The following is a 10,996-nucleotide window of genomic DNA, read 5'->3' on the forward strand; positions in this document are numbered from 1 at the left end:
GATAAGAATATGTCTACGTTGGGCAATATTTTTGTCTGCACGGACACAAACAGAGAGTATGCCTGGGCGCGTTGGAATTGCCTAAGGTAGCTCCTCGTCTCCCGCGTCCGCGCTGAGACATATCACGAGTTCACTACCGAACGACTGAAAATCAAGACGTGGCAGGGCCTATGCTATCACGAGTTCACGACCGAATGACTGAAAATCGTGACATGGCAGGGCCTATGCGCCAAGATTTGCGCTCGCGATCTCTAAACCGCCAAAAACCTGATGTTAGATAGTGTTTCCTAAAGAATTGTATGAACCGTTCAAAGTGCTACCAGACAACAATACACATACACAAAAACCAGACAAGACAAAATACAGTTGGCAACATGACTGTAAAGTTACAGTCGATAATACTAGAAAATAGTCTGATAGCATGAGTTATATATACTACACCAATCACACAACAAAACATTAACTTTAAAGTCAGAGTCAACTCGCACAACATAAGTTATATTATATATAGTCGATGCCCAAAATCGACAGTTGGACATCTCAGATATACTATGTAGCTAACCGATAGCACACTTCAACAAGCCGAATGGACACACGGCATCCTGTCCAGCCGGGATCTTCAGATAAATACATTGCCTACGCGTGAGCAGTGCTCGGAGGTTTCAAACAGCCACCGGTCTCAAGATATCATCCTTGTCCACAACAAGGAGGGACCAAGCAACGGTTACCTCCAGCTCAGCATCATCAACGTTAAATTTCTTCTGGCTGAAGCCAAAATATTTGGATGCCAAGGAGACATGTCCTTCTGCGATGATATCACCGGATGACGAGCAAGTCTGTACGACAACTTTCAGGCTGCCTTCATGTTCTACAGAGACCACACGCCTCAACAGATCAAGGTAGCCCTCTGAACCACTGGGCATTGCTTTTTTAAAACGATCAAGCAGCACGACTTCACCAGATGCGGCATTAGCAACATAAGTAGGTTTACCATCGATGATCTTGCGTATGTATGATGTTGTCGAGCAAGAAACTCGGCATCGACTTTCAACACGCTGCCGTGTCCCCTGTTTAACAACACGGACACTGCAGATCGTGGCCTGGATCGTCTCCACAAGCCGCTCGACGCATAACTCTATTTTGCAGAAGCGGTTCTCGAAGCAGATGGTATGCACACCAGGATGACGAGCGTAGAAATCGCGAGTTGCGCTGATCAATGCTCTATCTCGAGACACTGCTCCACGTTCAACTTTTAGCTGAATTTCAAAGCGAACAGGGTCTCTGCAGAGAATTGCACGAGACGGCCCAATCAAGCGCAAATATAGATTCTGCAAGCATTCATCAATCACCCCGTTAACTACTAATCAACAAGAGATGAAAAAAAAACTCAGGGAGACATGTGAAGAAATATACCCCCCAAAAAATGAAAGCAAAGATAATATACGTACGTGTTGCCTGATTCTTTGGGGCGCTATCCTACTGTGCGCGAAGAGAAGGTTGCGATTGTTATCGACACTGTCCCGAGCAGCAACCACACCATACACAGACAATGGCAATTTGAAGCCACCTTTAATTTCTGTTAGTTTAATGGAGAGGATCTGCAAGGTCTCCGCGACGATAGCATCGTCTAAGCTGGGTTTAGGTGTCAAGTGTGTGAAATGCATGGAGCTCAATTGCGCTGCATGCAAGCACCAAAGAGAAGCATGTGTTAGAAATCAAACATGAACTAGTCTTAGACAAGCAAAAGGGCAAATATATTCCCTTGCCGCTTGTACAAGGAAGGTCGATCAACCAAAGGTAAAAGGATGGGAGGAATTGAAAACTAGCTACCTAAAGAAAATTAAAAGTGCATGCATGTCAACTCACTTGTGTCTTCGAAGAAACCGCACCCCTCAGGTCCCCGTCTAGATTCCCAGGGCCTTCTGTAGCAAGCGAAATCCTCTTCCTCAGCGGCTATCTCCTCCTTCTCCATGGTTAATTCTTGGACTTATTTGCCTATGTCCATATCGTCCATCTCGACCTCGGCCATATGTTTCTGTATGTCCATCTCAACCTTGGTCGTCTGCTTCTGCTTGTCCATCTTGACCTCGGTCATCGGCTTCTGCTTGTCGATCTCAACCTCAGTCATCTGCTTCTACTTGTCAACCTTCAGGTCGATCATGTGCTGATCACTACTCTGGATGTCAGAGCCATGGGGAAGAAATCTTAGCAGCTGCTGCTGCTACCCGGATTCCTCTTCCATCTCGAAATCCATGGATGGAGCAGCAGCACAAACCCTGTATTTCCCCTTCTTATGCCCCCCATGTTTCCCCTTCTTACGACCCCCGTGTTTCCCCTTCTTACTGCCAAGAGACTGATCATTACTCTGAATCTGAAGGCCACAGGGAAGAAGTTGAGACTGTTGCTGCTTCCTAGATCCCCCTTCCATATCCGTCTCACGAGGCAATGGACCAATCACCTGCTTCTCCATGAAGGGTTTCGCTCTGACTTCCATTCCTGCCTTGGCCATTTGCTTCCCCTCCACCTCATCCCACACCCAATTAGGTATACTCTTTAAAAGAAAGTGCAAGTTACGAATTGCTTCACTTGTCCTGTGATACACTGCTGACAACTCTTCAATCTGCATCTCAGGGTAGAAGTTGACCGCGCCTCTGCCTGCCTCCATCATCTCTTTGAGCACCTGCACACAGGATTCGAGCTTTGAAAAGAGTATAGACTGCTGCTGCTTCCAGGTTTCCCTTTCCTCCGAGAGTGATATGTGCGACTTGTTTGCCATATCCTTGACCTGTTCCCCCAAGAGGGATTTGCGTCTGTCCATCTCAACCTCTGGCTCATTAGCACCACCATCCAATTTGTCTAACTTGTTTGCCACATCCGTCGGCTGCTGCTGGGTCTCCAGAACCATGACTTGTTTCTCTTTGAGAGATTTGCCTCTGCCCATCTTAACCTCTGTCTCATCACCACCACCATCCAATATGTCTAACTTGTTTGCCATATCCCTGGGCAGCTGCTGGGTCTCCAGAAATTTGACCTGTTCCTCCGAGAGGGATTCGCCTCTGTCCAATTCCACCAATTTGGATACGGACAAGTCCAAATTCTGGAACTGGGCCCCCAAGGTTGTCGCCACATCGTCATTGGTACCTTGCGGACAAATCTCATGGTGGTTATGCACAGATGGTTGCTTCTGCTGTTGTAAGAGATGCTTAGGAGGGAGAACTGTATCCTCCTGCTTCCTGCAATGAGGAGGAAGAGGAAGGACATGAACCTTAGACTGGATATCAGGGCCGCAACAAAGAACTGGCTGGAGTGTGGACGACTTATCCTTAGACTGGATATCAGGGACACAAGAAAGAACTGGTTCTAGTGTCGGCGACTCATCTGTATTTAACATGATAGAATCCATAGGCGACTCATCCGTATTTAGTACTATGGAAAAATCCCTCGGTGATTCATTGGTATGTGTCACTGAATCCACCTCCATCTCTGGTTTGAATTTCCAGTCGGCTATTGGCACCTGCTCCTCTAAGACAGGAGATTTGCCTCTATCATCACCACCACCATCCAATATGCCAGACTTGTTTGCCATATCCTTAGGCTGCTGTTGCGTCCCCAGAACCATATCCTTGGGCTGTTTCCTCACTTTAGCCGCCACGCTGCCTAATTCAGGATATTTTGCCACCATATCAGGCGTTATGCCTCGCTTCATAGCAGACTTGAGCCTATATTGTTCACGTCTGTATCCGTCGAGGGCGATCCATAACGCAGGTTTCCCAAGCACCAATGAAAACCCCTCCCCACTTGTCGTTTCAGCCCCCTCCTTCACCACCTTCATCCTTAAATTATTAATCTCCGCCCTCAGATTTGCCTCCTCTGTATCCAGTTTCGCGATCAGACCACTCAAGAGTCTGCGCTCCTGGGAAGAGACGGCTCGATCCATGGGCTCGCCCTTCTTAATGTTACGAGGAGGACGAACTGGAACCTTACTCTGGATCTGAGGGGACCGAGAAAGAGCTTCAGACTGCCGCTCCGTAGACTTGCCGGAGTCCCCTTCCGTCGCCATCTCACGAGGCGTCGTCACCTCGACTTTCCACACTCCGCCGCCCGCCGCCGCTCGCTCTTTTTGTGTGTGTTCTACCGCCGTCGCCGCCGCCGCCACCCGCCGCCGCTCGCTCTTTTTGTAACTTAGGGTTTCTAGCGAGGCAGGTCCGAGTGGGATATGCTCTCTGTTTTGTTTCCTTTGAGAGGAGTGAGAATGGGATGGTTATATATTCCGTCTCAGGCTCAGCCTGGCCACGCACCAGATCAAAAAGGCTCAGGCTAAGAATGAAAAACTGTACAAGCTTGGGCCAGCCCAACTAGAGACTACTGGTTTGGGTCAGTTTCTTCTTTTTTATACGTGAATGGAAATTTTTCTGGCATTTTCTATGTTCTTTTCACCGGTTTTTTGGTTTTTTCTTCTATTTAATTTTCTATTTTTATATTTTCTGTAACTTTAATTTTTTATCATTAAAAAATAATGATTTTTCCAAAATTTGGTAACGTTTTTTAAAATTCGCCAACATTTTTGAAAGTATATGCACATATTTAAGAAAAACACTTAAAGATTTTACAACAAAAATTATAAAGTTGGTACATTTTCAAAATTAAAAGAATTTTTCTAATTAGATCATTATTTAACACGAAAATTTCCTAATTCTGGTAAAAATTTTAAAAAAAATCATAGACACTTTTAAATTCTCTAATACTTCTAAATTGCTGAAAATATTTTTTAAATGATATTTAATGCAAAACAAATCAAGCAACTGGTTTTTTCATAGAAAACAAATGAAAAACCAATGAACGAGAAGGAAGGAAATAAACTCGCTTAGAGGAGTGCTCGACGCAACGCCGAAGTGGGCCAGCCTAGGACCGAGTGCCACGTGCATTTGGTCAAATTTCTCAAAAAAACATGCATTTGGTTAACCATTTTTCTTTTAAATACGGTACAGACGCATATGCTCATATATACACGTGTATACTCATCCCCACTAACGCCATACCCCTATGAGCATCTACGAGAGACTGAGACGGCATATCATCTTGAGATTGACGAAGTCACCAAAGACGCTTTGTACTCAACAAGAACGTCCCCTCCCACTGGACGTGTATCGCCGAAAATTCTGAAATAATTCAGGAATAAATGCAAGATGAAGGTAGAAAACGCACAAAAAAATTAGGGATATCATTATTCATCTAACCATCCAACCACAGATTGGTTGGCTGGTCAATCATTTTCTATGATGCCACTATTCAAGTGCTTTTGCTTTCCTACGAGAGAATCCTTGTATGAGGATGACTCATGAGCTCTATACGTGGGCCAATCCACTCGGCGCTTCATGCAGGGAATCTAGCGAACATGCTTGAGCGACTTTCTTTCGCTCAACTTCTCTCTTCTAGCATCTTAACCAGTTTCCATTGAAAAACCAGCTGCCGGATTTTCTTTATAGATTTATAAAAAAATTGTAAAAATGAATATTTTCACGGATTTAAAAAAACTCAAATATAAAAATGTTCATACATTTAACAAATCTCACAAGATTTATGAAGTATTCACAAAACTTTAAAAAGGCGAGTTTCAAAAAAAATTAAAACTAGTGAATTTAATTTTTTAAGAGTTTAAAAAAGTTCACGAATATTAAAAGGTTGAAAATTTATAAAAGATGTTCGTGAATTCAAAACATGTTCTAATTTTTAATAAATAATATATTAATTCATTTTAAAAAAACAATAATTTATGAAAATCTTCCATATTTAAAAATATTCATGAATTTTAAAACGTTCCTAGCTTTCTCATAATGCCCATTAAAGTAGAATTATTCATGAATTTAAAAACTCTTCAGGTATATTAAAAAATATTCTCAGAACTAAAAAACATTACATGTACTTCAAAATATGTTCACGAGTTAAAATAAAAATAAAACGGGAAAAAAGATATGGAAATATAAATAAAATAAAAATACAAAAGGGTCAAAAAATAGAGATAGAACCGGCAGATGCTCATATGGCTACTATACTTGGGTCGGGTGCTACTCCCGTAGGAGTCATTGGGTTTCCCCAAAGAGGAAGGGATATGTAGATAGCAGCGAAGGATTTTCTCAGTTAGGAACCAGGATTTATCGAACCGGTGGGAGCTTCAAGTTAGCAAGATAAGCAACACTTGCACACTAACAAAATAAATTCTTGCACCCAACGAGGTAAGAGGTTTGTCGGTCCCCTTGTCCTTTCTAGTTTCAAGATTAAAAGCTAATAAATAGATATATAGTTGTGTAGTAAAATGGACAAATAAATAAAGCAAATAGAAGAAAGGAACAAATTATATGGAAGACTTGAATTAATAGAGAATGGACCCGGGGGCATATGTTCTCTAGAGGTATCTCTCTCGAAGATAGCAAACGACATGGTGACAAATTGTAGTTGGGCAACTGAAATAATAATAATAATAATAACAATGATCATTCATGGCATAATCTCGCATAACACTACGTTCGTGATAAGTAGACCATTAATCAAACAACATCTACTACTAATACTCCACCCGAAACCGCTATCCAACATGCATCTTAAGGTATTTGGTTTACAAGAAACAGAGCATTGCAATAAGCAAGATGACATGATATAGGTAGAAAAAAAATCTAGCAATAAGACTAAACCCCATTGTTTTATCCTTAATGACAATAATTCAATACGTGCCTTCGTCCTTACTGTCACTAATTAGAGCACCGCAAGATTGAACTCACTACTATGCACCACTCCCTATGAAGAACTACTCATCAATCCATCACTCCTGGCCAGAGAATACAAATAGATCATAAAACATACATAGCTATTTAATTATGCAACAAATAAAATTCAAGAGATTCAATAAAATTCAATGAACAATCTGATCATAAACTCAAAATTCATCTTGTCCAATAAATACACTGCAAAATTACATCGGATTGATCCCTATCATACAGAAAAGGAGAACATGGTATTGAAGATCCAAAAAGAGAGAAAGAGCTATCTAGCTACTGTTGGGGAACGTTGCAGAAAATTAAAAAAAATTCTACGGTTTCACCAAGATCCATCTATGAGTTCATCTAAGCAACGAGTCAAGGGAGATGCATCTACATACCACTTTGTAGATCGCGAGCGGAAGCGTTCAAAAGAACGGGCCCCATTGGATCTTACCGACAAATCTACATACCACTTTGTACTTACCGACAAATCAGATCTTCCAGTATCCACGCAGCACCCCATTGGCCTCTCTCACCCATGAGGGCCCGTCATGCCGACGCAAAAGGGCCGCTACTCCGCAAAGCTACCTGGACGACTTCTCCTTCGTAGGACCTGTCGCACATTGGATATTACGCGGACGATCGTGATGCACGCAAGGGAATCACATGGGAAGCCCTAGCTCTCCTGTCTCATGCTCCTGCAAGCGATGGCGGCGTCTTGCCCCTTTCCACCTATGGCGGTTGTGGCCATCCCGGAAGCGCAGATGCGGATAGGCATCATGGTCTACAAATCCGAAGGAAGGCCTTTGTCGAGGTGTAGAGGAGATAAATTGAACATGCGGGAGGACGAGTTGTTGTGCGATGTGTGGTTGTCCACTAGTATCAATCCGATCAATGGCACGGAGCAAGAAGGCCCAACATTTTGGCCCAACATTCATATTTGGTTTCATGAGCACAAACATTTCGAGCCCTACCATGACGAATTCATCCGCAACCGTGGGACGAAGTCGCTTAACCATCGATGGTACGTCATCCAAGAGGTCGTGTCCAAGTATTGGTCACCATTTGAAACAACTAATCGGTCGATGACAAAGTGGTGCACAAATAACCGAGCAAGTAAGTTGTTCCATGTGTTGCCCATCTGGCGGTTATGCAACTTGTTGGCCGAATAAGCTCTATTTGTTGGTCATTTGGCCGGATATGCAACTTGACAAGAATGTTTCTTCATAGACTTCCCATGCGTGCAACTCGTTCTTGAAGATGGAGAAGAGGAACTTCGTCCTCATGCATTCTTGGTGTTGAAGTTGAGTGGGCAACCCAAGTGTAATTTATTCATTGCCAACATCATCAAGACTACTAGCATCGGCACCGAGAAAGAAGCGGGTGATCCAACCAACCCAACAAAAGAACCGCCCAAGAAGGTTAAAAGAGAGTTCCAGGGAAAGAAGTGAAAAGGAGGGGAAGGAGAAAATAGAAGGGGCGGCGGACAAGATGATGAAGAGGTTCGAGAATATCTTGGCGAAGAAGGAGGAGATATGTGTCAAGCGCTCCAATGTCAAGGAGGAAAAAGGGCCGAGAGGTTTAACATGTTGATGACGGTGATCGATAAGAATCTCAAGCTCGAAGAGAAGATGGCCATGCTCAAAGAGAAGAAGGTTGAGATCGCGGCTGCTTCAGAGGATTCGAAGATGATGACCTTGAAGATGGAGAAGTCAGATGGTGATGCAAATCGTGCAAGCCGTCCGTCTCAGAATATTGAAGCACTTGAAAGCCAAGTTGGAGACGGTGAAAAGAAGGAAGCGGGCGAGTAGGAGGCGGATGGCGAGGCGGAGCCTGCGGCAGAGTGAGCCTGGAGGCTCGGATAGCCGTCCCGGCAGGGCCAAAAATTCATTTGTTTGTACGTACTATCGGACTAAGATATTTTTGTGATCCGACATGTGAAAACTGTGAACATCAGGCTCTTTTTGATTGTAATTGTGCGCTATGCATTTGAATTTTAAATTAGGTGAACCTGAGAAGGAATGACATTTAAAGAATGCGGTTGAATGACATGCTCCCACATCCTTATCCGTGGGCTAGTCTAGAGGATCTCCGCAATCGTGCACACGGGACGCGCCATCACACGTTCGCGGCTGGCGCCAACCGTGCGGTGACAATGGCCCGCCGTGCCACAGCCTTGGGCATGGTCAGGCTGAACAACTCCTCCATGTCCAGCTTCTCGACTTCCGGCAACCGCCACTCAAACGCATGCACCAGCATACCCAGGAAGTACTGCACGAGCACCATGCCGGCCAGCTTCTCAACGCAGATCCTCGGCCCGGTGCCGAAAGGGGTGAGCTCGAAGTAGTTCCCTAGCGCATCCACGTTGCTCATCGGTCCTGACAGGAACAGCTCCGGCCGAAACTCGAACGTGTCCTCCCATGTCGATGGGTCCCGACTGATGGCCCAAATGTTGACGAGTAGCTGTTTTTGGATGCGAGGGTTTAATTTTTGTGATCCTAAGGGCATCTTCAAGAAAGACCCACAAAATACCGGTATATATTATATTTGACTGAACATTTTTATTCACTTTTGCAATAAAATGGAGACCCTTATCGGTCCACGAAGTGGTACGGACATTTGTTTTCCAGCAAAAGTGAGACAAACGTGGGAGAGCTATACCGGAGTCCGGACATCCACTTGACAAACCAAAAGCCTACGCGTGATCCTTCCCTCTTTTCTCTCTCTTCACATGGATGGTCCTCCTCTCATTTCTCATCTCCCAACCAGACATCACACCACAAATCCCACCACATACATGGTCCTCACTTACTTTTTCTCCTCCCAACCGGATACTTTGTGATTAGCATTGGATGACTCACTCCGGCATCATGTCCGCGGCCACGCCCGGACACAAAAACAGACATATACCGGAGACATTTGCGGGTGGGCGTTAGAGATGACACTTGTGATGACAAACTGTAGTACTTTTCTTTCATACCTTAACTGATACAAAATTGAACCTTAAAAAATCTTAGATCCCGACTAGCACAAGTTTCAGCATTTAACAACCCTTTTAAAAATCTTGTCAATATTGTTGTCTGCACTTTTTTTTGCGAAATAGACCCTCAGATCTAATAACCAACCGACATTTCAAGGCAACCCCGAAAAATAAGAAAATTACAGCTAGATCCCTAAGAAGCCTCCCGACCCCTTCTTCCTGGATGAGCCGATGGCGCACCGCCCCAACCGCTCCGGCAGCCCCGCTGCCAGATTCTAGCAAACTTTGTAGTCGCACGCGGACGGGAAGTCATCACTGCCAAGCATCCCAAAGAAGCAGTCGTCAACGTCGGAGTCGAAGCCATCGATCTGAGAATCCCATCGCCGGCCAAGCCGACGTGGAACCACATGCACACGGCCTCCACGAGGCCCAGAACCTCCCCAAGCACTGCAACGACGACGCCGCTGCAACAGGAACAAAGCTAGGAAACAAAAACCCGTTGAGCCAGCAACGCCGCCAGCACCCGGGGATTCAAGACCAGGATGTACCGCCTCAGAGGGACAGAGATCAAGCCACACCTCGCTCTCCTCACCGTCGACGACAAAACCGCCACCGGGATGGTGGACAAGGAGCCGAGGGATCCTTATTCCCCTCGACAACGCCGATGCCACCTCAGTGCCGCCGCCGGAAAGCCCTAAACCTAACCCTAGCTACCCTATCTACCGTGCCAAAGCGCAAAGACGGTGTCCCCGCCCCCTCCCACCGCCTGACCGGCGAGCGGAGGAGGAGGGGACGGACTCCCTCGCCGGCGAAGAGTAGTTGGAGTGGTAGCGTCCCTTTCGCCCTGCTTAGAAAATATGCACGGTTATTTTTGTGTTGATTAAGTTTTTTAGATTGTATATGTATTGAATGTACATGAGATGTGCAATTTTTTTGACGAAAAAGCAGCATAGCTGATTCTCATCGATGGAGAAGAGAAGAACATAGCAAAGCAGCCGAAGCTAGGAACGACGAAGTGGAAAAAGGCAGCATAGCTTATTTTCATTGATCGACCTCTTGCCATTTCACGTACACTAGATCGGGAGGGCGCCTTGGCGCGGGGTGCCGGTCCCAACGTTAGTTCCTTGCTTAGTGGTAGCCCAGAATTAGCATATGAATTCAAGTACTAATTTAATAGATGCTCAAAGAAAGCAAGATACACACAGGTCTATTACTGATGGTATCGACATAAGTCCGAAGACAAAACACAGCACACAACATA

General features: G+C 44.9%; 1 protein-coding gene across 1 annotated transcript; it reads right to left on the bottom strand.

Moving 5' to 3' along the window:
• Positions 1-361: 361 nt before the first annotated feature.
• Positions 362-4,215, bottom strand: LOC119366001. The gene is made up of 3 exons (XM_037631665.1): positions 1,867-4,215; positions 1,449-1,678; positions 362-1,328 (listed from the first exon to the last, which is right to left on the bottom strand). The coding sequence occupies exon 1, from the start codon at positions 4,058-4,060 to the stop codon at positions 2,222-2,224; it is 1,839 nt and encodes a 612-aa protein (XP_037487562.1). The 5' UTR covers positions 4,061-4,215; the 3' UTR covers positions 362-1,328; positions 1,449-1,678; positions 1,867-2,221.
• Between the last annotated feature and the right edge of the window lie 6,781 nt (positions 4,216-10,996).

This window comes from Triticum dicoccoides, chromosome 2B, assembly GCF_002162155.2.
Source record: "Triticum dicoccoides isolate Atlit2015 ecotype Zavitan chromosome 2B, WEW_v2.0, whole genome shotgun sequence".
Classification (NCBI taxonomy): Eukaryota; Viridiplantae; Streptophyta; class Magnoliopsida; order Poales; family Poaceae; genus Triticum; species Triticum dicoccoides.